Genomic DNA, 26551 nt, shown 5'->3' on the forward strand with positions numbered 1-26551 from the left:
AAGGGTCTTGCTCCGTCACCCTGGGTAGAGTGCAGTGGTGTCACCATAGGTCACTGCAACCTCAAACTCCTGGGCTCAAGCAATCCTCCTGCCTCAGCCTCCTGAGTGGCGGGGACTACAGGCATGTGCCACCATGCCCGGCTAATTTTTCTCTTTCTAGTAGAGACGGGATCTTGCTCTTGCTCGGGCTGCTCTTGAACACTGACCTCAAGTGATCCTCCCACCTTGACCTCCAGAGTGATGGGATTATAGGCGTGAGCCACCGTGCCCTGCCCTACTAATTAGAATTCTTAAAAGCCATTAGCCCAGAGCAAGAAATCAAAGTGTAAGAATAGATTTTGGGGTTAATTTGCATCTCTGAGGGTAGGTAATCCCTTTTCAATTCTGTCCCCTCCCAAGCGAGGCTGATTCCATCAGTTTGGGCCCCCACCCAAGGTTCAAGGCAATATTCAAAGCTACAGGGATTATTTCCCCTCCCAGGGTTTCAGTGACAAACTGGGCTGGGCGGGGCTTCAGTTTTCCATTTTCTCTAAACTATAATAATGTTTATTTTATTTTTATTTTTTGGAGACTCTGCCGGGATGTGAATATAATAATGTTTTAATATAGTGTATTTTAATGTTTTAATATTTTCTGGGAAACAAACAAATGTAGAGGAAGGGCAAGCATTGGCCATCAGAGAACCGTAGAGGGCATATTCTGGCTGTCTCCTCACAAGGCACAGACTCCCTGGTGTCCCCACCCCAGGACTCACCCCACCATAGATCTGTGGACGACTCATAAACCCACTAACATTTTTCCCTGATTCTAAATGATTTCAGTCATGCTCTGCCTCTCATCAGCCCACTTCTTCAAATCTTGTTTTTCTCATCTGTAATATGAGGACATGTGTAAATACATGATCACATTTATCCCTAGAATTACATACTAGTGTTTACAAACCAATACATGAATATGTAGGTCTTCTTTGGATCCTGAATTAAACAAACCAACTCTGAAAAATAGAAACTAGACTGCCTGGGAATTTTGAAACCAGAAGAGATATTTAATGACAATGAAATTACACTTAATTTTTTAAGGGTGATTATGGTATTACTGTTCTTTAAAAAAGACTCCTTATTCTTTATATGTCGAAATACCTGCCAGGTGTTGGGACCAGACATCAGGGCCTGTTCCCTGGTTCTGGGCTCCCAGGACTGAAGAATGGCTACTGGGACTGAGCGTGGAGCAAAGGAGCAGACCGAGCAGATGCAAACAGGGAAGTGCCAAAGTTCATTAAATCGAGGCACATTCCAGAAAAGGAACCGGCCAACCCCACCCAGAGAGATGAGCTTAACAAGATTTTCCCCTTTATGCAGCCTCTCTAGTTTTATGTTAAGTGAGGGGTGGGACGTTCATGGCTTTTCTTGGAAAAAGGTGGAGAATTCCGGGAATGTGGAATCCTCCCCTTGTCTATCCTGCTAAGGCAATTTCTGGGCGTTATGGTTTGTTTTTTTTTTAAAAAAGAATACATATAAAATGCTTCATAAATACACAGAAATTGTCTGGAATTACTATCTATATCATTGTTACATGAACATCATAGTATAAAAGTCCCTAAAACACACAAAACAGGAAATCATAATTCCATCAGCCTCATAGAGTCTGCCCTCCATATCCATGGGTTCCACGTCTGCGGGTCCAACCAATTGCTCATGGGCCACTCTCCATCTACACAGGGGAACCCGTGGGTAGGGGGATGGCGGCGTGTAAGGGACTTGAGCATCTGCGGGTTTTGGTCTCTGTAAGGGTGCCAGGACCAATCCCTGGAGGATATTCAGGGATAACTACAATCATATTCTGAAGTATGTGTATTGAGACATTTTTCTCTACGTAGTGAGAATTGCAAAAACCCTCTGAAGGAACACTCCATTCAAACCCCTGCGCTAGAGACCTGACCAACCTGTAACATGGCTCTTATCAGCCAAAGACCTTGTCCCTGAGACCACTCAGCCCCCTTTGACATTTCTGTCTGAAAAAGCTCAAGACTATCATAAAAGTTTATGGTTTGGTCTAGGCGTGGTGGCTCACGCCTGTAATCCTAGCACTGTGGGAGGCCGAGGCGGGCGGATTGCTTGAGGTCAGGAGTTCAAAACCAGCCTGAGCCAGAGTGAGACCCTGTCTCCACTATAAATAGAAAGAAATTAATTGGCCAACTAATATATATAGAAAAAATTAGCCGGGCATGGTGGCACATGCCTGTAGTCCCAGCTACTCGGGAGGCTGAGGCAGGAGCATCGCTGGAGCCCAGGAGTTTGAGGTTGCTGTGAGCTAGGCTGACGCCACGGCACTCACTCTAGCCCGGGCAACAAAGCAAGACTCAGTTTCAAAAAAAAAAAAAAAAAAGTTTATGGTTTGTTCTTGCCAACATCTGAACATAGGCCTCTGGCCACCCTTCTTAGAGCATTTACTTAAGATAGTTTACAATTATAAATCCTTGTAAATATACATATATCTCCTACAACTCAGGAGTATAGAAGAAGTGTCTTTTCTAGAACCTGAAAGCATTCCTTTGAAATGTAATTATCGAGAAGGAGCTGGCCTCTGTCGTCTCCGAGTCTCTGTGGGAGGATAGAGCCCCGACTCCATAACTGGCTGCTCCAGACACAGCCGGCTGGTCGCTGTCACACTGACCGACCACCTGCAACTCTTCACTTCCTGGACTCACATGAGCCCCCAGCTCATTGTCCCTCTAGACTCCTTCATTTTTGCCTCTAAAATGCCCAGTCACCTCTGTTTAATTTGGAATCATTCTCTGCTCTTTCCCCTACTGTCAGCAGTTACTGAATAAGATGTTTTCACACCATAACTCATGATTGGTGGTGTTTATCTTTGACAGTGGTGATGTCTGTATTTATAATAGCATAATTGGATATTATATTATACATATTTTTTCCTGTAATAATATGCAACTAGTATTCTTTTCTATCTTACAATCCTTATTTTTGTGAAATGGACTTACATTAATGTTATAAAAACCAATGCATTATTGTTTAAAACATAAATGTTGGATGGGCGCAGTGGCTCACGCCTGTAATCCTGACACATTGGGAGGCCAAGGCAGGTGGATTGTTCGAGGTCAGGAGTTTGAAACCAGCCTGAGCAAGAGCGAGACCCCATCTCTACTAAACATAGACAGAAATTAATTGGCCAACTAATATATATAAAAAAATTAGCCGGGCATGGTGGCGCATGCCTTTAGTCCCAGCTACTCGGGAGGCTGAGGCAGAGGATTGCTTGAGCCCAAGAGTTTGAGGTTGCTGTGAGCTAGGCCAATGCCACAGCACTCACTCTAGCCTGTGCAACAAAGTGAGACTCTGTCTCAAAAAAAATTAAAAAAAAAAAAAAAATGTAAATACAGATAAAATTGTGTTTATAGAAAGTCAGATCTCTGTATCCTCCCACTCCATAAATAATCTGTTACCTAAAAAGATAGTGACATTATATCATGTGTATTTTTTTTTTTTTTTAATTTTTTTTTTTTTTTTTTTTTTGAGACAGAGTCTCACTTTGTTGCCCAGGCTAGAGTGAGTGCCGTGGCGTCAGCCTAGCTCACAGCAACCTCAAACTCCTGGGCTCAAGCAATCCTCCTGCCTCAGCCTCCCAAGTAGCTGGGACTACAGGCATGCGCCACCATGCCCGGCTAATTTTTTTTATATATATATCAGTTGGCCAATTAATTTCTTTCTATTTATAGTAGAGACGGGGTCTCGCTCTTGCTCAGGCTGGTTTTGAACTCCTGACCTTGAGCAATCCGCCCGCCTCGGCCTCCCAAGAGCTAGGATTACAGGCGTGAGCCACAGCGCCCGGCCTCATGTGTATTTTTATAAAACTTTTTATTTAAAGAAATACTATGTAAGGCCAGGCGTGGTGGCTCACACCTATAATCCTAGCTCTCTGTAAGGCCTAGGTAGTCGGATTGCTGAACGTCAGGAGTTTGAAACCAGCCTAAGCAAGAGTGAGACCCTGTCTCCACTAGAAATAGAAATTAATTGGCCAAGTAATATATATAGAAAAAATCAGCTGGGCATGGTGGCCCATGCCTGCAGTCCCAGCTACTCAGGAGGCTGAGGCAGGAGGATTGCTTGAGCCCAGGAGATTGAGGTTGCTGTGAGCTAGGCTGATGCCACGGCACTCACTCTAGCCTGGGCAACAAAGTGAGACCCTGTCTCAAAAAAAAAAAACCAATAAAGAAATACTATGTAAAATAATTTTGGGTTTATAGAAAGTTGCAAGATCGTACAGAGAATTCCTGTATGTCCTTCAACTAGATTCCCCTGTTAACACCTTACATAACAATGCTTATCAACATGAATAACCTTTGTAGTATAATAGTATTAAGTACAGGACCAGGCGTGGTGGTTCATGCCTGTAATAACAGGGCTTTGAGACACGGAGGAAGCATTGCTTGAGGCCTGGAGTTTGAGACCAGCCTGGGCAACACAGGGAGACCCTGTGTCTACCAAAAATAAAAACAAAATTAGTCAGATGCGGTGGCTCGTGTCTGTAGTCCCAGCTACTCTGAGGCTGGAGGATCACTTGAGTCCAGGCGGCAGATGCTGCAGTGAGCTATGTTGGTACCACTGTGCCCCAGCCTTCGTACCTTGGTGACAGAGTGAGACTCTGTGTCAAAAAAAAAAAAAAAAAAAAAAAATATATATATATATATAAAATATTAGGTACAGATTTTATTTGGGTTTTCTAATTTTTCATTAATGTCATTTTTCTGTTCCAGGATCAAATGGAATGTCATATTGTACTCTGTATATTTTTTCAAAAACTATTATGTAAACTGTTTAGTACTCTCTTTTTTGTTTGTTTTTTAGTCTTTTTCTTTCTTCCTTTCTCTCTATATTTTTTGAGACAGTCTCACTCTGTTGCCTTGAGTAGAGTGCTATGGTGTCAGCCTAGCTCACAGCAACCTCAAACTCCTGGGCTCAAGGGATCCCCCTGCTTCAGCCTCCCGAGTAGCTGGGACTACAGGCATGCACCACCATGCCCAGCTAATTTTTCTATATTTAGTAGAGACAGAGTCTTGGTTCTTGCTCAGGCTGGTCTTGAACTACTGAGCTCAAGCAATCCTCCCACCTTGGCCTCCCAGAGTGTTAGGATTACAGGCATGAGCCACTGCACCTGGCCTTTTTTTTTTTTCAAGTGATCCTCCTACCTCAGCCTCCCAAGTAGCTAGGACTCCAAGCATACACCACTGGACTGATTTTTCTATATATGTATATATATTTTTTCTTTAATAGAGAGTGGATCTGCGAATGTTACTCAGGCTGGTCTTTGAACTCTTGGCCTCAAGTGATTCTCCCACCTCGGCCTCCCAAAGTGTGAGGATTACAGGTGTGAACAAAGCCTTATTTTTTTATTTTTGTTTGTTTGGTTTTTCTTTTTTTCTTTCTTTTTTTTTTTGTTTTTGAGACAGAGTCTCACTCTGTTGCCCGGGCTAGAGTGTCACGGTGTCAGCCTAGCTCACAGCAACCTCAAACTCCTGGGCCCAAGTGATCCTCCTGCCTCAGCCTCCCGAGTAGCTGGAACTACAGGCATGCTTGCCTGGACAATTTTTTATATATATATATGTATTTTAGTTGTCCAATTAATTTCTATTTTTAGTAGACTCTTTTTTTTTTTTTTTTTTTTTGAGACAGACTCTCACTTTGTTGCCCAGGCTAGAGTGAGTGCCGTGGCATCAGCCTAGCTCACAGCAACCTCAATCTCTGGGGCTCAGCGATCCTACTGCCTCAGCCTCCTTAGTAGCTGGGACTACAGGCATGCGCCACCATGCCCGGCTAATTTTTTATATATATATTTTTAGTTGGTCAATTAATTTATTTCTATTTTTGGTAGAGACGGGGTCTCACTCTTGCTCAGGCTGGTTTCGAACTCCTGACCTTGAGCAATCCGCCCGCCTTGGCCTCCCAAAGTGCTAGGATTACAGGCGTGAGCCACCACGCCCGGCCTTTAGTAGACTCTTGCTCAGGCTGGTCTCGAACTCCTGACCTTGACCCATCCTCCCTCTTCGGCCTCTCAGTGCTGGGATTACAGGCGCCTGGCCTGGGCGAAGCTTCTAAAGCAGCCGGAAATCAGTACTTCGGGCCCTCCAGCGGCTCACCGGAAGGAGAGCTCTGGAAAGACCGCGTGGGCCAGCCCACGATCAGGTGACGCCCTCAGGGGCTGCACGCTCCGGCCGCCAGGCCCCAGGGCCACTGAGCATGCGCAGGCGCTTCCCGCCCACCGCCGCGCAGGCGCCCTGCATCTCGTGGCGGGACGCCGCGCGGGGAGAGCCTGTCCGGTAGGGCGTGTGCGGGTCCTGTGCGTCCACAGCCTCCGGCCAGCGCCGCTCGTCCACTTCGCCTGGTAAGCTGGGGACGTCCCAACCAGCGGGCGGCGTCCCTGGGCGGGGTTCCCGAACATTAGCCCACACTGCGGGGTCGCGGCCTGGCCGCGCGGGGCTCCGTGGGACCCCTTTCCTAACCCTAACCCTAATCCCAGCGTTCACTTCGGGAGGCTGAGGCGGGAGGACCCCTTGGGCCCAGGAGTTTGAGACCAGCCTGGGCAACGTAGCCAGACCCCGTCTCTACAAAACACTTTAAAAACTGGCCGGGCATGGTTGTTTGCACCTTGTCCCGCTACTCGGGAGGCTGAGGCGGGAGGATCGTTTGAGCCCAGGAGTTGGAGGCTGCAGGGAGCTGTACTTGCACCACTGTACTCCAGTCTGGCGACAGAGACCCAGAGAAAGAAGAAAGAAAAGAGAGAAAGAGAAAAAGTACAGGAGCCTGGGCCTCTAAAACGTGTGTAGTCATATTCAACTCTGAAGAGTAGCCTGACCTCAACACCAGTTCAGGAAGTAGCAGGTGATCCCCAAAGAGTGATGGCGAGCTGTTAGGAAGGCACCTGCCAGCCCCAAGTGCCAGCCGCTCCCTGGGGGGTTTACTCTCCTTCAGTGCTCACAAGGATCTTGCAGGTAGGAAATGGCTATATACTTAGGGTTTACGGATGAGAGAGTTCAGGCTCAGCTATGTAAAGTCTCGTCTACAGCAGCGGTCCCCAACCTTTTTGGCACCAGGGACCGTTTTCATGGAAGGACAATTTTTCCAGGCCCAGAGGGCTGGGGGACGGTTTAAGGATGATTCAAGCGCATTACATTTTTTGTGCACTTTATTTCTCTTATTACTACATTGTAATATACAATGAAATAGTTATACAACTCACCACAGGTTGAGGACTCCTGATCTAACGTAGTGGAGGGGGCCAGGCTTGGTAACTCAAGCCTGCATTTCCAGCACTTTGGGAGGCTGAGGCTGGAGGATCACTTGAGGCCAGGAAGTCTAGAGCAACCTGACCAACGCAGTAAGACAAATTAGCCACGGTTGGTGATTTGAGCTACTGGGAACGCTGACCAGGAGGATCTTGACTTCGTGAGTTGGAGGTTATTGAGAGCTGTGATTGGGCCAGTGCTCTCCACCCTGAGCAACAGAGGGAGACCCTGTCAGTAAATAAATAAAATAATAAAAGTGAATGTTGAGAGCAGGGAATCTATTACAGACTTTATCATTGGCCTAATATTTATTGAACTCACACTAGCCTATTCTATGCAGCAGCAGCAGAATAGAAGTAGGTGTGAACTAAAATAAAATCTTAAAGGTTTACTGTACCACCCCCCCACCCCCCGACTGAATGGACCCCCTGTGACCAAAGGAATATCCTAAAACGAAATCTCCTGCCAGGAGAAGGGAGGTCAGACATGCCTCATCATACCCCTCTCCCTTGGGGACATCCTTTGTAACCCATTAATAGGCCTAAGAGTATATAAGACAAATCTGTAGGTTTTTCTTTTCGTTGAGTAGGTAGTACAATTTTGAATTCCGACCATGAACCTTACACTCCCAGTGTCTTTAACCAAAGACTGACAAATACAAAATGGCAACTGTGATCTTTGGCATGATAGATAAATGCAGCCAGGAAAAGAGAGTACAGTCAAGATCTTTGTGTTTTAAAAGCCATAGGATTATGGAATTGATTAAGGGGATGGGGTGTGTGAAAAATAAATAATGCCAGACACTACGTAAAGTGACAAGGGCAGATTTTAATTAGTAATATACTGTTACAATAGGGAAATAAATCCAGTGAGAAGGGAACTCAGCTTTGCTTTGTACAGAGGTTACTGGATGTTTTTTTGTTTGTTTGTTTTTTTGAGACTGAGTCTCCCTTTGTTGCCCAGGGTAGAGTGAGTGCCATAGCGTCAGCCTAGCTCACAGCAACCTCAATCTCCTGGGCTCAAGCAATCCTGCTGCCTCAGCCTCCCAAGTAGCTGGGACTACAGGCGTGCACCACCATCCCCGGCTAATTTTTTTCTATATATATTAGTTGGCCAATTAATTTCTTTTTATTTATAGTAGAGACAGGGTCTCACTCTTGCTCAGGCTGGTTTCGAACTCCTGACCTCGAGCAATCCACCTGCCTCAGCCTCCCCGAGTGCTAGGATTACAGGCGTGAGCCACTGCGCCCAGCCTTCACTGGCCTTCTTGAAGTTAGGCTCCTACCCTTTCACAGTGCTGGGAGACAGAGGCCCATCTTCAGATGTGGGCTGGAATAAACAGTAAATTCTTTTGGCAGTCTTGAGTTTTCTCAGGTGCTTCAAAGGGTGCTGATGTCATCCTAGGGATGCAGGCTTGAGTTGATAGAAGCTATGTTACTATTTTGTTCAAGTCTTTGAACAAGAGACCAAGGTTGGTTGTGGATGGAAAAATCTGAACTCTGAAATATTTGAAAGGTTTATTCTGAGCCCAAAAAACATTTTTTTTTTGAGACAGAGTCTTACTCTATTGCCTAGGCTAGAGTGCCGTGGCATCAGCCTAGCTCACAGCAACCTCAAACTCCTGGGCTCAAGCAATCCTACTGTCTCAGCCTCCCGAGTAGCTGGGACTACAGGCATGAGCCACCATGCCTGGTTAATTTTTTGGATATATATTTTTAGTTGGTCAATTAATTTATTTCTATTTTTGGTAGAGATGGGGTCTCGCTCAGGCTGGTTTTGAACTCCTGACCTTGAGCGATCCGCTTGCCTTGGCCTCCCAGAGTGCTAGGATTACAGGTGTGAGCCACCATGCCTGGCCTCATTTGCAGGTTTTAAACAGCCTAGTCTGGTCTCGAACTCCTGAGCTCAAACTATCCTCCAGCCTTGGCCTCCCAGAGTGCTAGGATTATAGGCTAGGATTATAGTGCTAGGATTATGAGCCACCGTGCTGGCCAAAAGATGCAATTTTTTTTTTTTTTTTTTTTTGAGACAGAGTCTCACTTTGTTGCCCGGGCTAGAGTGAGTGCCGTGGCGTCAGCCTAGCTCACAGCAACCTCACACTCCTGGGCTCAAGCAATCCTGCCTCAGCCTCTCGAGTAGCTGGGACTACAGGCATGCGCCACCATGCCCACCTATTTTTTTTCTATTTATGGTAGAGATGGGGTCTCGCTCTTGCTCAGGTTTGTTTTGAACTCCTGACCTCGAGCAATCTGCCTGCCTTGGCCTCCCAGAGTGCTAGGATTACAGGCGTGAGCTACCACACCTGACCAAGATGCAATTTTTTAAATGTAATAAAACCTTACTATCCCTTCAAAATTGGAATGTACAGGACTTTTTTTCTGCCCAACTACTGCCATGAGCGGTCAACACCTTTTCTGATCATTAAAGAGTTAGGAGCAATGAGAGCTATAGTCGGTTTTACTCTAAAATAGTACTATAACATCTACCACAGTACAACAGTACATGACATAATGTAAATATAGGCAGTTGGGCTAGATTTCTGAGTGCTCTTTTTTTCACTTGGAAATTGTATAACAATAACGTGTGTTGGGGGAAATTTTATAACACTAACTTTAGCAAATCACGCCCAGGTTTGGTGATTTGCTAAAGTAAAGACAGGATTCAGCATAAAGTGTTACTTTTGGTTATGATTTATTATAGTGAAAGGATACAAAGCAAAATCAGCTAAGAGGTGAAGTCTGGAGGAAACCAAGCTAAGCTTCCGGAAGTCCTCTCTCAGTGTTCTGAAGGAAAAGAGGTATTTGCAAAGATCATAACCCCTTCACCAGTAAATTCAGCATGTATCTCCTAAGAAGAAGGACATTTTCTTTTGTTGCTATGGTACAATTATCAAATTTAAGAAGCTTAATTTTGATGTATTACTGTTATCTAATAAATAGTACATGGTACATATTCAGATTTTTCCCACTATCTTATACTGTCCACTTTATTGCAACTTTTCTTTCCAGTCTAGAATCCAAGCTAAGATTATGTATTATTCTTGTTATTTTAATTTAGAACAGATTGGCTGCTTTTTAGTGCTGTTTTTATTGGTGCCGTCCAACACCATTATTATGTTAGTTCTGGTATGATTTGGGTGTTCGTGGTTGTTGCCTATGATTAGAATGAGATAAAATATGTGTATTTTCCGCAGACGGTAATGAATTTCTTCCCATGGCAGGTCATTGCTTTGTCTCAGCATTGGTGAAGGTGGTATTCTCTGGATCTCTGCATTGTAAAGGTACTTTTTTTCCCTCTTTATAATTAAAATATCCTAGGGTGATGTTTTGAGACTATGTGAATAGCTTATTGCCCCATAAAATTTTTCCCAATAGTTTATTTATTTATTTATTTTTTTGAGACAGAGTTTCACTTTGTTGCCCAGGCTAGAGTGAGTGCCATGGCATCAGCCTAGCTCACAGCAATCTCACACTTCTGGGCTCAAGAAATCCTACTCTGCTTCCCAAGTAGCTGGGACTACAGGCATGCCCACCATGCCTGGCTAATTTTTTCTATATTTGTTAGTTGGCCAATTAATTTCTTTCTATTTTTAGTAGAGACGGGGTCTCGCTCTTGCTCAGGCTGGTTTAGAACTTCTGACCTCAAGCGATCCACCCACCTTGGCCTCCCAGAGTGTTAGGATTACAGGTGTGAGCCACGGTGCCTGGCCCCCCAATAACTTTTATAGTCACTGATGATCTTGCCCAAACCAATTATTATAGTGTGATTTCAAATCCAATATATTTTGAAATTAAAAATCGTTTCTCACCCACAGGAATGATTGTTTCATTAGACCTGTGACTGGTTTCTCTTTTTTTTTCTGGGACAGAGTTGCACTCTGTTGCCCTGAGTAGAGTGTTGTGGTGTCAGCCTAGCACACAGCAGCAATCTCAAACTCCTGTGCTCAAGTGATCCTCCTGCGTCAGCTTCCGAGTAGCTGGGACTACAGGATGCCTGGCTAATTTTTCTATTTTTAGTAGAGACTGGGTCTCACTCTTTCTCAGACTGATCTTGAACTCCTGAGCTAAAGTGATCCTCCCTCCTCAGCCTCCCAGAGTGGTAGGATTATGGGCGTGAGCCACTGTGTCTGGCCTATGGCTAGTTTCTTGAAGAAAGTCATTAGGCTGGGGGCAGTGGCTCAAGCCTGTAATCCTAGCACTCTGGGAGGCTGAGGCAGGAGGATCACCCAAGGTCAGGAGTTCAAAACCGGCCTGAGAAAGAGTGAGACCCCTTCCTTACTAAAAATAGAAAGAAATTAATTGGACAACTAGAAATATATAGAAAAAATTTGCCAGCCATGGTGGCACGTGCCTGTAGTCCCAGCTACTCTGGAGGCTGAGGCAGGAGGATCGCTTGAGCCGAGGAGTTTAAGGTTGCTGTGAGCTAGGCTGATGCCATGGCACTGTAGCCCAGGCAACAGAGTGAGACTCTGTCTCAAGAAAAAAGAAAAGAAAAGGAAGTCATTAAACCTAGATTCAGATGGGCTAATCTGATAGAGCTACAGTACAGGCTTTGAATCATTATTGTCCTCCAAACTAAGGGGCAAGGGGACTAAAGAAGATGCCATTGAGTGCCCTCAGCATGCCAGGGCAGTGCAGCCCAAACCTGGCTGATGTGCGAGGTCTAGGATGGGTGTCCACGTCTCACTGGGTCTGAGCTCTGGGGAGCCAGGCCTTGCCAAAGGAAGTTGACCTCACCCACTGCTTTTGTTCACAGCTCAATGGAGTTTGAGGCAGCCCTGGTGGACCTCCAAGAGGAGTCCAGCTGTCCCATCTGCCTGGAGTACTTGAAAGACCCAGTGACCATCGGCTGTGGGCACAACTTCTGTCACTCCTGCCTCAGTGTGTCCTGGAAGGATCTAGACGATGCCTTTCCCTGTCCTGTCTGTCATTTTAGCTTTCCATACGGGAACTTCAAGAGGAACCCTCAGCTTCGTGATTTGACTGAAATAGCTAAGCAGCTGCAGGTCAGAAGGAGCAAGAGGAAGAGGCAGAACGAGCATGCCGTGTGTGAAAAGCACAATCAGTTTCTGACCCTTTTCTGTCTGAAAGACCTGGAGATCTTATGTACACAGTGCAGTTTCTCCGCTGAGCACCGGAAGCACTACATTAGCCCCATTGGCAAAGCTGCCTCTTACCACCGAGAAACTCTACAATGCAGTGTTGAGCCCTTGAAGAAGAATATAGAACGAATTGAAAAAGTGATAGCTCTGCAAGGCAGCAAGTCAGCGGAGCTTAAAAAGCAGGTAGAATATAGGAGAGAAGAAATCAATTCTGAATTTGAGGAAATTAGACTGTTTTTACAGAATGAGCAGGAGAGTGTTCTTAGGCAGGTACAAGATGAAGAGATGGACATTTTAACAAAGCTAAATGAAAACCATGAAACATTTTCACATGATGTTTCCACAGTAAAGCATCTTCTGAGGGAGATAGAAGGCACATGTGTACAGTCAGACACGGAATTACTGGCGTGTGTTAAGAGTATCCACCACAGGTATCAAAACCTGAAATACCCTGAAACCTTTTCATTTAGTTTAACAAAATATGGTTTCAGACTTCCTCCCCAGTATTCTGGCTTGGACAGAATTATCAAGCCATTTCAAGTAGATGTGATTCTAGATGTCGACACAGCACATCCTCAACTCATTGTCTCTAAGGATAGAAAAGCTGTGCGGTATAGAAGAACAAAAGAAAAAGATGGTTGTAACGCCAGGAGATTTGCTCTTTGCCCTGCTGTCCTGGGGTCTCGGGGGTTTAGTTCTGGCAGACACTACTGGGAGGTAGAAGTGGGGAGGAAGCCTAAGTGGATACTGGGCGTGTGTCACGAGGGTGTCGCCAGGAGCTGGCAAGACCAGCCGTCGGTTCTGGCTGGGTTCTGGGCAGTTGGGCGGTACATGTGTAGTGGCTACGTCGCGTCCGGCCCCGGGAGAGTCCACCTGCTGCCTGCAGTAAGGCCCAGTAAGATTGGCGTTTTTCTGGACTGTGAGTTGGGTGAGGTCTCCTTTTATAATATGAATGATCGGTCTGTTCTCTATACTTTTAATGATTCTTTCAGAGAAGCTGTTTGGCCTTATTTCTATACTGGAACAGATTCAGAACCTCTTAAAATCTGCCCATTATCAGATTCTGAAAGATAAAGAACCTGATAAATGAACCTGTTTCAGTTTTTATGGGCAACTTTGCCAGTAATTTAAATTTTACCACTGAAATCCAGAATAGATTTTTCTCCTTCATTGTTAGCAACTGTAAAACATGTTCATAATACCCCTTTCATAGATATGAATGTCAGGTGTCAAGTGATTTGCATTTTAAGATAAAATTTTTGTTGAGAATTATATTAACATGTCTGATGAAATTTTAAAATTGCCAATAAATTGTTTCTTTTATTTAGGTCCATCCCCTAAAGCTGTACAAATTGTTATTTCAATGGTGTGTTTACCATGTACTTAACCTTTCTTTGTAGTGGATTCTTCTATTTACCTCCATATTTCCCATTATTAAATTTCCTGTTATTTATTGCATCATTTGACACAGTCGATTGTTTTTGTGGATAATGAGGATTTCACTTTGTTTAAATCTTTTACCTATATACACTTACAAATGCACAATCCATACATAATGTCTGACATTTTTCTTTTTTCCTTATTGCTTGTCATTCTGTACATCACAGAATCTGGGCCTGAATAGCAGTCAGCCTTCCAGTAAGCACCTTTCTGGGAATTGACCTCTGCTCTTGGACTTTCTCAGTTTAATCCTATATTTTCCACTGTTTTTAATCTTTTCATTTTGGGTGTCATCACTTCAATTGTTGCAGCTTTGTAAAGTTTGTGGGACTTAGCATGTTTGGAACTAATTTTATTCTGCCCATATTTAGATGACAAACCAAATAAACATTTCTACATTTGAAATCACTTTAATTTTCCAGACATGATTTTTTTTTTTTGAGACGGAGTTTCTCTCTGTCACCTGGGCTAGATTGCCATGGCATTAGCCTAGCTCACAGCAACCTCAAACTCCTGGGCTCAAGTGGTTCTCCTGCCTCAGCCTCCCCCGTAGCTGGGACTACAGGCATGTGCCACCACGCCTGGCTAATATTTTCTATATAGATTTTTAGTTGTCTGGCTAATTTCTTCCTATTTTTAGTGGAGACAGGGTCTTGCTCTTGCTCAGGCTGGTCTGGAACTCCTGACCTCAAGTGATCCTCTCAGAGTGGAGACATTATGTTTTCGATAAGTCTCATACCAGTCTGCTTCTTGATGCTTTGGACACCACTGTTTTTTGTAATCTTTTAAGATCTTTTGTATCCCTAGTGTTTTGAACTTTATTTTACTGAGTAATCAGATACAGATTGAGTATGCCTTATCCAAAATGCTTGGAACCAGAAGTGTTTCAGATTTTTTCAGATTCTGGGATATTTGCATATGCATAATGAGAGATAGTGGGGTGAAACCCAAGTCTAAATGTGAAATTCATTTGTATTTCATATATACCAAACAAAGGCTGAAGATAGTTTTATACAATATTTTTAATTTTGCATCTGAAACAGTATGTATACATTGAACCATCAGAAAGCAAGGGAATTGGGTGTGGTATCTTCCACTTGCCATTTTGGTGCTCCAAATGTTTCAGATTTCATATTTTTGGATAATGGCTCAACCTATGCCTTCAATCTGGAATTGTACAAGGTGAGCAAATCAAAGGTTTCTATCTGCTCCCCTCTGTTTCCTAGAAGGGAGAACATATTCAATAAAATGATAACTAATGGCTACAGTGTGTTAGATGGGGTGGTGACAGGGAGCATTAGATCGAGTTGTCACAGGTGTGGGAGTGCTGTGGGTGGCCAGGGCAGGCATCTTGGGGGATGTGGAGTCTGAGCAGACATTTGAGGTGAGGGAGGTTTGCAGACAGCCTGGGTGGGGGCATAGGGGGTTGTTTCAGAGGGAGAGGCTAGACCAAGTACATGGGCAAGGGGTCGCCAAGCTGTGGCAGCATGGAGGCTGGTGACTGGAGGAGAGTGAGTGAAGGGAAACAGTGGGAGTGAGGTCAGGGGATGGAGCTGTATTTCCCTCTGATTTGGTCTTGTGGTTTCTCCAGGAGGTGGCTGTAAAGTCTAGCCCTGCCCTGCCCTGGCTTCCATTACAAGTGCAAATGGAACAAATCTGGAGCGGGAGGTAATTGGGTTAACACATATTTTGTATGTTATATGCATTATGCACCGTATTCTTACAATGAAGTAAGCTTGAGAAAAGGAAATGTTATTAAGAAAACCCATAAGTAAGAGAAAACATTTCCTAAGTAGAATTGGATCATCATAAAGATCTTCATCCTAGTCATTTTCACACTGTGTAAGCTGAGGAGGAGGAGAGAGAGGAGGGGTTGGTTTTGCTGTGTCAGTAGTGGCAGAGGTGCAATAAAATCCATGTAAAGGTGGACCTATTCAGCCAAAACCCATATTATTGAAGGGTCAACTACACGCTACATCATCCATGAATTATTCTTGCCAGAAAAGTTGAATCTGGGGGCCTAGCGCAGTGGCTCACATCTGTAATCCTAGCAGTCTGGGAGGCCGAGGTGGGCAGATCATTTGAGCTCAGGAGTTGGAGACCAGCCTGAGCAAGAGACTGCGTCTCTACTAGAAAAATAGAAATAAGCTGGACAACTAACAATATATAGAAAAAATTAGCCAGGCATGGTGGCGCATGCCACAGCACTCTAACCCGGGTAACAGAGTGAGACTCTGTCTCAAAAAAAAAAAGTTGAATCTGAATTTAACAAACCTCTATAGCTAATGTTCAATTTACAGCAAATATGTGTGTGGAGGGGTGTCAAGGAATAAGTTGACAGTGAGGAAATGACACATAAATATGCAAAATAATACTGGGCAGTAGCCTAGTCTCTTCAAGTTGATGGTTTTCTTTTTCCTTTTTTAAATTGAAACTGATAAAGTTTCTAAATGTGAGACATCTCACTTCTTCCAATCCAGATTTGAATAAGCTAACTTTAAAAAAAGTCATGAGCCATTCGGGGAATTTTGAACATAGATTAAATATAAAATGATACCAAGGAGGAGACATTACTTGTTTCTGTTTCTGTACAATAAAGGTACTAAAGGTCATGTCCATACTTTTCATAATTTGTCTTAAGGTATAAAGGAATAAAATGATAGCAAACAAAAGGGGGAGAAAAGACAGGGAATTAAAATCTTGGTGAATTTTGATTGATGCAAATATGATATTTTAAAAATTCAGATTCTCTGTATATTTGAAGTTCTTTATAATTTTTATTTATTTATTTATTTATTTATTTATTTATTTATTTATTTATTTATTTATTTTGAGACAGACTAGGTTGCCCAGGCTAGAGTGCTGAGGCATCAGCCTAGCTCACAGTAACCTAAAACTCCTGGGCTCAAGCGATCCTCCTGCCTCAGCCTCCTGAGTAGCTGGGACTACAGGCATGCACCACCATGCCTGGTTAATTTTTTCTATATATATTTTTAGTTGGCCAATTAATTTCTTTCTATTTTTAGTAGAGATGGAGTCTTGCTCTTGCTCAGGCTTGTTTTGAACTCCTGAGCTCAAACGATCCACCCACCTCGGCCTTGCAGAGTGCTAGGATTACACGCATGAGCCACAGCACCCGGCCTGTTTATAATTATTTTCAAAATGTGTATTGAAAAGTGCACACTAAGTTTAGCTGCATAAGGGAAAGAGAGAGAAGAATGGTTCCAGGGCACTTCAACATTATCTGTAATATTTAATTTTTCTCCTTTATGAAAGTATTGAATCAAATATGAAATTTTAACAGGTATTTCTGCATAGATTTGTTATAAAGCATCTATAAAGAAAAAATCAGGTTGGGCGTGGTGGCTCATGCCTGTAATCCTAGCACTCTGGGAGGCCAAGGTGGGATTGCTTGAGCTCAGGAGTTCGAAACCAGCCTGAGCAAGAGTGAGACCCCATCTCTACTATAAATAGAAAGAAACTAATTGGCCAACTAATATATATAGAAAAAATTAGCCGGGCATGGTGGCGCATGCCTGTAGTCCCAGCTACTTGGGAGGCTGAGGCAGGAGGATCATTTGAGCCCAGGAGTTTGAGGTTGCTGTGAGCTAGGCTGATGCCATGGCACTCACTCTAGCCTGGGCAATAAAGCGAGACTCTGTCTCAAGAAAAATTAAAAAAAAGAAAAAGAAAAAATCAGACAGACTGATTTGTCTCTATATAACATTTTGGCTTCAATCATGGATTTTTTCCATTTACTGATTTATAAACGTATTGCCTTAAAAAGCATTTATGTTGATTTCTGAGTTTTTCTGATGTCCCTTCAGTTTTGCACCTGAGAGGATGGCCCCCTTTCCCCACTGTCCTAGCCCTGTGACTCAAAATGTGGGTCAGACTGGAGCCGTGGTTTGAAAGCAGGAATTCTGGACACATCAGAATCTTTTTTTTATTAACACATGCCCAGGTCCCACTCCTCCAAGAGAAGCTGCCTCTGCCCTGCGGTTTCCTCAAGTTCCACCTCCTTGCCAACGCCCTCAAGCCAAACACTACCTAGAATACAGCTGCATTGGAACAGTTGGGTTTACTACTCACGGTAGGAAGAACACACACCATGGGGAGTTCTGGGGGTTTTCAGAAGCGGGTGTCAGAAAGGACTTATTTTGGGGTTCATATGGTGTTAGCCAATTTGGGGGAAGGTTTAAGGAAAACGGCTTTGCTGTGATGGGCTGTTTTCAGTAAGTGGAGTGATTTTACGATTGGGTTCTTTTTTTTTTTTTTTTTTTGAGACAGAGTCTCACTCTGTTGCGCAGGCTAGAGTGAGTGCCGTGGCATCAGCCTAGCTCACAGCAACCTCAAACTCCTGGGCTCAAGAGATCCTCCTGCCTCAGCCTCCTGAGTAGCTGGGACTACAGGCATGTGCCACCATGCCCGGCTAATTTTTCCTATATATGTTGGCCAATTAATTTCTTTCTATTTATAGTAGAGATGGGGTCTTGCTCTTGCTCAGGCTGGTTTCGAACTCCTGAGCTCGAGCAATCTGCCCACCTCGGCCTCCCAGAGTGCTAGGATTACAGGCATGAGCCACCTCGCCCGGCCTACGATTGGGTTATTGATGAATATAATGGAGGAGTGAAAACTAGAAGGCTGAGGCTGCAATGTGTAAAGTGATGGATATATCAAAAGAAAAATGTTGACATTTGATTTGTAAGAAAAAAGACATTGTGTTTATATAGTCATAAAACAGTTTGAGAGTTTGTAGGAAATTGAGGTTAAACGAACACACACACAAGTAACTATAATAGAGGTTATCACAGGTAGAAAAACTTGGAATAAACAGAATTCTTTTCCCTAACGTTGAAGAGTGGATGATTGGTGGGGAAAATATTATACAGGCATTGGAAGATGATCTAATTCTGGATATTAACTTTATCATGTAGGGCAGAGGAAGGGCAGAGGAATTTGTAGGACAGAGGAAGGGCAGAAGAATTCTTCCAATTGTCGGGAATTTACTTGGGTGGGGCAATGAGCTAATCACAAACCTTTGCTTCTGGTCATTGCTTGCTTGCTACACCGCTGTATGGGGAAATATGGGATTAGGTCATTGAAGCACCGCGACTGGCCCATCAGGCAATAGAGGGCAACCAACTCGCCAATTATTTCAAAAGGCAATAGTGGGCAACCAATCATTTTAAAGGTCAACGCATTATCCACTTGTAGTCGGCTTGTGCGCAGCTTGTGCACCATGGGGATAAAAGGCATGCCGTTGTTCCGGTCGGGGTCCTTGCCTGCGAGAGTGGCCACTGCGTTGGTGCTCTGGGGCTTGGACCCTGGCTAGCCAGAAAATAAACCTCCTCTTGTGTGATTGCATCCTCGATGTCTCTGCTTTTCTGTCCGGTGGGGCTGTGGAAGGTCGGTCCCTAACAATCATTTCTGAGGTTTTGTAAATATAAAAGCACATTTTAGAGATATACTGTTTCTACATTTGACCTGTCATCTAAGGAATTCGATTCAGCCAAATGTTTCTTGCAGAAAAGTATAAATAGTCAATGTGAGTTTACAAGAACTCTGTTTCCAAATAGAGAAAATGATAAACATAAATTCATAATGGATAATGAAAAATACAGCTGTGGGATAATGACTATGTTTCACTGGATGCTGTTCCAATTCCTCTTTTGTTAAAATTCAAACTTACGAGATTTAACCTGTAGTTAGAGTGATAAACTACCTAACCACCCTGAGCTTCAGCCTTAGCATTTATAAACATTCATACTTTTTTTATTTTTATTTTTTGAGACAGAGTTTCACTCTTGCCCCGGGCTAGAGTGCCATGGCGTCAGCCTAGCTAACAGCAACCTTAAACTCCTGGGCTCAAGCAATCCTCCTGCCTCAGGCTCTCGAGTAGCTGGCACTACAAGCATGCGCCACCATACCTGGCTAATTTTTTCTACATATTTTTAGTTGTCCAGCTAATTTTTTCCTATTTTTTTTAGTAGAGACGGAGTTTAGGTCTTGCTCAGGCTAATCTCTAACTCCTGAGCTCAAATGATCCACCTACCTTGGCCTCCCAGAGTGCTAGGATTACAGGCGTGAGCCACCATGCCCAGCTACACAGAGTATACATTTTTAATGTTATAACATCCATGAAATTAATTATTATTTTTTTTTTTACTGTGGATCAGCTTTTGGTATGTGTGTTAAAAGTAATCACCAAATCCAAGGTCACCTAGGTTTTTTCCTAGAATATTATTATTATTATTTTTTTTTTTTGAGACAGAGTCTCGCTTATTGACCAGGCTAGAGTGAGTGCCGTGGCATCAGCCTAGCTCACAGCAACCTCAAACTCCTGGGCTCAAGCAATCCTTCTGCCTCAGCCTCCCAAGTAGCTGGGACTACAGGCGTGTGCCACCATGCCCGGCTAATTTTATATATATTTTAGTTGGCCAATTAATTTCTTTCTATTTATAGTAGAGACGGGGTCTTGCTCTTGCTCAGGCTGGTTTCGAACTCCTGACCTTGAGCAATCCGCCTGCCTCAGCCTTCCAGAGTGCTAGGATTATAGGCGTGAGCCACCGCGCCTGGCTCTAGAATCTTTATAGTTTTGCATTTTAAGTCTGAGGACTATTTTGAGTGAATTTTTTTGTGGAAGCTATAAAGTTTAGGTCTACACTTACTTCATGACCTGTATTTTCCACTTAATTATTCCGCCCTCGCTACTTTTCTAAAAGACACAGGGTAGGCCTGGCATGGTGGCTCATGCCTGTAATCCTAGCTCTCTGGGTGGCCAAGGCAGCCAGATTGCTCAAGGTCAGGAATTCGAAACCAGCCTGAACAAAAGCGAGACCCCATCTCTACTATAAATAGAAAGAAATTAATTGGCCAAGTAATATATATAGAAAAAATGAGCCGGGCATGGTGGCGCATGCCTGTAGTCCCAGCTACTCGGGAGGCTGATGCAAGAGGATTGCTTGAGCCCAGGAGTTTGAGGTTGCTGTGAGCTAGGCTGATGCCACGGCACTCACTCTAGCCTAGGCAACAAAGAGAGACTCTGTCTCAAAAAAATAAATAAATAAAAATAAATAAATAAGTAAAAGACACAGGGTGAAAAGCCCCATCTCACTTTGAATTTCGAGACCCTGGCACTGAATACTCTGAACTCGGAATCTGACTGGTTCTACATCATGGCCAGGAGGGGGCGCTCGCCGCCTGTGAGCGCGCAGGGCTGCAGTGCCCGCGGGCAGCAGGGGGAGGAGCGGAGTCCATCCAGCCCTCGGGCATAGAGCCCGGGTGAGAGGAGGTGGGGCCGCCGTACTTTCCTGAGGAGGGGTAAAGAAAATGAAATCAGCATGTTAAAGAGATACATCTGTACTCCCATGTTTATTGTAGCATTATTTACAATAGCCAAGATATGCAATCAATCTAAATGTCCATCAAAAGATGAATAGATAACAAAATGTGGTGGCCCCAAAATGTGGTGGCCCCTCGAGGTGGCTCACACCTGCAATCCTAGCACTCTGGGAGGCCGAGGTGGCTGGATCACTCAAGGTCAGGAGTTCAAGACCAGCCTGAGCCATATCTACTAAAAATAGAAAGAAATTAATTGGCCAACTAAAAATATATAGAAAAATTTAGCCAGGCATGGTGGCGCATGCCTGTAGTCCCAGCTACTCTGGAGGCTGAGGCAGGAGGATTGCTGAGCCCAGGAGTTTGAGGTTGCTGTGAGCTAGGCTGATGCCATGGCACTCTAGTCTGGGCAACAGAGTGAGACTCTTGTCTCAAAAAACAAATGAAAAAGAAAAGAAAAACAACAAAAAAAGAAAAGAAAGAAACTGTGGTAAATATACACAATTAAATACTATTCGGCCTTTAAAAAGAAGGCAATCCTCTCATTTGTGACAACATGGAAGACCCTGGAGGACATTATGCTAAGTGAAATAAGCCAGGCACAAAAAGACTAATACTGGCCAGGTGCAGTGGCTCATGTCTGTAATCCTAGCATTCTGGGAGGCCAAGGCGGGAGGATTGCTGGAGGTCAGGAGTTCAAAACCAGCCTGAGCAAGAGCGAGACCCTGTCTCTACCATAAATAGAAATAAATTAATTGGCCAACTGATATATATAGAAAAAATTAGTCGGGCATGGTGGCGCATGCCTGTAGTCCCAGCTACTTGGGAGGCTGATGCAGAAGGATTGCTTGAGCCCAGGAGATTGAGGTTGCTGTGAGCTAGGCTGATGCCATGGCACTCTCTACCCTGGGCAACAAAGCAAGACTCCCTCTAAAAAAAAAAAAAAAAAAAAAAAAAAAAAAGACTAATACCATATGATCTCACTTATATGTGGAGTCTAAAAAAGTTGAACTTATAAAAGCAGAAACTAAAATGATGGTTACCAAGGGCTGGGGAAAGAGAATGGTGGGGGAGGTTGGTAAAAAAATTTAAAATTTCAATTGGATAGGAAGAATAAGTTCAAGACATCTATTGTAAAACTTGGTGACTATAGTTAATAACAATGCATTGTAGTCTTGAAAATTGCTAAGAGAGCAGGTTGTATGTTCTCATCATCAAAAAAATGAGAAGTAGGCCGGGCGCTGTGGCTCACGCCTGTAATCCTAGCTCTTGGGAGGCCGAGGCGGGCGGATTGCTCAAGGTCAGGAGTTCAAAACCAGCCTGAGCAAGAGCGAGACCCCGTCTCTACTATAAATAGAAAGAAATTAACTGGTCAACTGATATATATATAAAAAATTAGCCGGGCATGGTGGCACATGCCTGTAGTCCCAGCTACCCGGGAGGCTGAGGCAGAAGGATCACTCGAGCCCAGGAGTTTGAGGTTGCTGTGAGCTAGGCTGACGCCACGGCACTTACTCTAGCCTGGGCAACAAAGCGAGACTCTGTCTCAAAAAAAAAAAAAAAAAAATGAGAAGTATGTGAGGAAATGCATGTTAATTAGCTCAAGTTAACCATTCTACATTATATATATTTCAAAACAACATGTTGTACATAATAAACATAAACAATTTTTTTTTCTAAATTAAAAATCTTTTAAAAGAAAAAATCAATTGGCATTGCACAACACAAATAATAATATCTTTGAAGTGGAAAGGTCTTTAGGGATCTAGGTAGCACTCTCCAAAGACTAATATAGAAACGGTGGCTGGAGAGGACAGAGTATGGAGGTGAGGAGGTAGGAGATACATGATGAGGACTTAGAGTGATGACTTCAGAAGTCAAAAGGAAGATTGTAATATGAGAGATGTTATAAAGTGAGAATTGACAGACTTTGGTGACTGATCATGATATAGAAGGAAGAGGGGAGTCTAAGATAACGCCAAAGTCTCAGCCCTAGGTGAACACAACGATGGTATTCACCATTACAAACACCTTTGGCAGAGGAGGGGGGTGAGGACGACAGTTTATGGGTAAGTTCAGTGAGGTGAACAGGGTATCTAAGTGCATTCCCACCAGTTGGTTGGAGATTTATGACTGAAATTCAGAAGTGTTCAAAGCTAGTGTTGTGGATTTTGAATCCATTTGTGTAGAGAAGGATTGTGCCAATATTTAAACTATGGTTTGAGAACAGCCTCTGGCTTCTGAGAAGCCACAGATATTGTGGCTTTTTTGTGTGCACACAAGAAAATCGTTTCCTATGTTTTTGTTATCTCAAGGGAGAGAAGAGTAGACAGAGCATATTCCACAACTAGTACTTTCTTTTTTTTGAGTCAGAGTCTCACTCTGTTGCTCAGGCTAGAGTGCCGAGGCATCAACGTAGCTCACAGCAACCTCAAACTCCTAGGCTTAAGCAATACTTCTGCCTCGGCCTCCCAAGTAGCTTGGACTACAGGTACACGTCACCATGCCCAGCTAGTTTTTTCTATATATTTTTAGTTGGCCAATTAATTTCTTTCTATTTTTAGTAGAGACAGGGTCTCGCTCTTGCTCAGGCTGGTTTCGAACTCCTGACCTTGAGTGATCTGCCCATCTTGGCCTCCCAGAGTGCTAGGATTATAGGCATGAGCCACTGCGCCTGGCCACTAGTACTTTTCTTTAGAAATCACAATAAATAGAATAAAGTCAGCATGTATAATGTAGAACATTGTGGCCTTACACTTGTCTTTGCATTCCCTGTGCCTTGCACACTGTAGGTGGCTCCCAAGATACTTGCCAATTGAATTCAAATGAAGGCTATATTTTAAGATAATTAACATACATAAAATAGGCATTAAGAACAGTTTATAATGCTCAATTTTTATTATTATTTATTAATTTATTTAGAGACAGAGTCTCACTCTGTCGCCCGGGCTAGAGTGCCATGGCGTCAGCCTTGCTCACAGCAACTTCCAACTCCTGGGCTCAAGTGATCCTCCTGCCTCAGCCTCCTGAATAGCTGGGACTATAGGCATGTGCCACCATGCCCAGCTAATTTTTTCTATATATATTAGTTGGCCAATTAATTTCTTTCTATTTTTAGTAGAGACGGGGTCTTGCTCTTGCTCAGGCTAGTTTTGAACTCCTGACCTCAAGCGATCCTCCCGCCTTGGCCTCCCAGAGTGCTAGGATTACAAGTGTGAGCCACCTCGCCCGGCCTACAATGCTCAATTTTTATCCTAAGTAACTATTGTTGAGAAAATAGTAAAAAGGCCAAAGAAAGTAGAAAAACTCTGATGGTGGAGTTTTTTTTTCCCAAAAGGAAGGAAAAAGATTTTAAAAAGTCTTCCTTTTATTCCTTAATTAACCCTTAGTAACAATTTTGGAACCCAAATATCAACATTTAATCTTCCAAAGTAGTACTTAGAGTTGTGCCATAAAATAGAGCATCTGGTTTTTTATTCTTTTTCTTTATCCTCTAAATTATAGAATCAAAAAATTAAAACTGGAAAACCTTAGTGCTTATCCATTTGCAGTGGTAAAAATTTAGGATGCTAATAGTGCTTCAATGTTTATAGGTCTTACCTCCTATATCTTAACTCCCAACCAAACTGTATATTTGTAAAATCTACCTTCCTTGATAGTTTGAAATACTCCATGTTGGTAGAGTGTTTAATACATAGTATTAAACAAACACTTGTTGATTCCTATGCAGGCCTCCCAAACAAGACCTTAAACATACAAATACCCACCCAACACACATGCCCCAAAACTATATCTTGCTGTTCTTAGGGGTTAAAGAGCCTTTCTCGGTTTTTCAGCATTAATCAAGTCATAGAAAAAATACTAGTGTCAGTGAAGGTCCTAGGCTTTATGGAACAAGGTAATAAGGTAAATGCTATCTTTCAAAAAATATTTGTAGTATATGATTAGGTTTACTACTAAATAGTAATTTGGGCATTTTGCCTATGTATCCTCATTTACTATATATATATATATATATATATTTGCTATTTTTTTAGTTTCCCAGTGCATACCTATAGACCAGTCTAGAAGTCAGGTTGCAGCAATACCTTTGACAAGATGTCTAGATCCCTGTATAAAAGACAAGAATGTTCAAGCCTTGTATACATCATTTTGGAAGTTCACTTCTGTACCTAAGGAGTGCAGAGACCAGCAGCAGAATCGAGTCGCTGGTTTCTCAGGGGACTCCTCTGAGTCACAACAGCAAGACCATTGATTGTCTCAAGGATGAAGCTAGGGTTCTCTCACCTTCCTCAGAGGAATCCATCAGACAAAACAACACATTAAGTTGTCCTGATTATCTCAAACACACACACACAGCCCTACACAAAGTGCTCAGAGGACTTGTAAATATAATAAGCATAACTTCCAAAAAAGCACTCCCAGGGGTTCACCTTTGACTGCAGAATCCAGTAAGGTAAAGGCCGCGGAGCCGGCATTCCGGCAGCCCAGCCAGACTATGTTGATTTAATGGTGCTGCTCTGCCCCCCTGTGGAAATACTGAGAAGTGCATGATGATGTTCAGAACCCAGAATCAGGTAATAAAAATACTGTTAGTCATAGAAACAAGCAAAGTACAAGTAAAATCCAGAGGCTTCTCTTTTAATAAGAATCCATGCTAAATGTTTGTACTTTCTGAGTATAGCATTACTTTATACCAAAGTATAAGAAATAAATGACTTAGAGGGAAAGTGACTTACAAATATCAAGTGGTTTTTAATTTATCCAATTGTAAAGTTGAATTTAATGTTCCTGTATATAGATATCTTCTAATTTTTCCAAGGTGAAATATCATTTGATGGTGTATGAAATATGACTATGAGTTTAAAGGTGAAATGCAAGATAACAGTAATAAGTAATATAAATTGAGCAATTCCTATATGCCAGGTATCAGGTAAATGTTCATTCATTTAATCTTCACAACAAACCCATGAGATAAGTACTGGTTCTTTATACTTCTTAAAGTGCTTTTACATAAACATCTTCTGTTGCTCCTTACACAATGCTCTGAGGGAGACAGGGAACCTCATGGTACACAAGACACCTCAGAGACCTTTAGGTAAAGAAGTAGGCCCTGTATCACTTTTCTAGTAACAGTCAGAATCCAAGTCCAAGTATCCTAACTCCTTGTGCAGGATTTATTTCACTTACACAAAGATTTTGGGGTTCCTATAGCTTAGTCTTAAAAAGCCATCTACATTCTCCCAGGTTTTTGTTTGTTTATTTATTATTGGATTTTTCTTTGTTTAGTTTTTTGCTTTGATTTTGTTTTGGGTGGTGTTTTGAGTTTTTTTGTTTTGTGTTTGTTTGGTCACTGTGGGGCTAACACT

The 26551-nt window shown here is 43.0% G+C and overlaps 1 protein-coding gene across 1 annotated transcript; it reads left to right on the plus strand.

The window, feature by feature from the left end:
- The first annotated feature begins 5695 nt into the window (after positions 1-5695).
- On the plus strand, positions 5696-16781 carry LOC105874598 (tripartite motif-containing protein 60-like). The gene is made up of 4 exons (XM_012770575.3): positions 5696-6399; positions 10001-10097; positions 10521-10580; positions 12056-16781. The coding sequence occupies exon 4, from the start codon at positions 12060-12062 to the stop codon at positions 13473-13475; it is 1416 nt and encodes a 471-aa protein (XP_012626029.1). The 5' UTR covers positions 5696-6399; positions 10001-10097; positions 10521-10580; positions 12056-12059; the 3' UTR covers positions 13476-16781.
- Positions 16782-26551: the final 9770 nt, after the last annotated feature.

Source organism: Microcebus murinus, chromosome 15 (genome assembly GCF_040939455.1).
Source record: "Microcebus murinus isolate Inina chromosome 15, M.murinus_Inina_mat1.0, whole genome shotgun sequence".
In the NCBI taxonomy this organism is placed as follows: Eukaryota; Metazoa; Chordata; class Mammalia; order Primates; family Cheirogaleidae; genus Microcebus; species Microcebus murinus.

Bases quoted from the DNA above. Each gene is read 5' to 3' on its own strand.
- LOC105874598 (XM_012770575.3), top strand. From the start codon at position 12,060: ATGGAGTTTGAGGCAGCCCTGGTGGACCTCCAAGAGGAGTCCAGCTGT.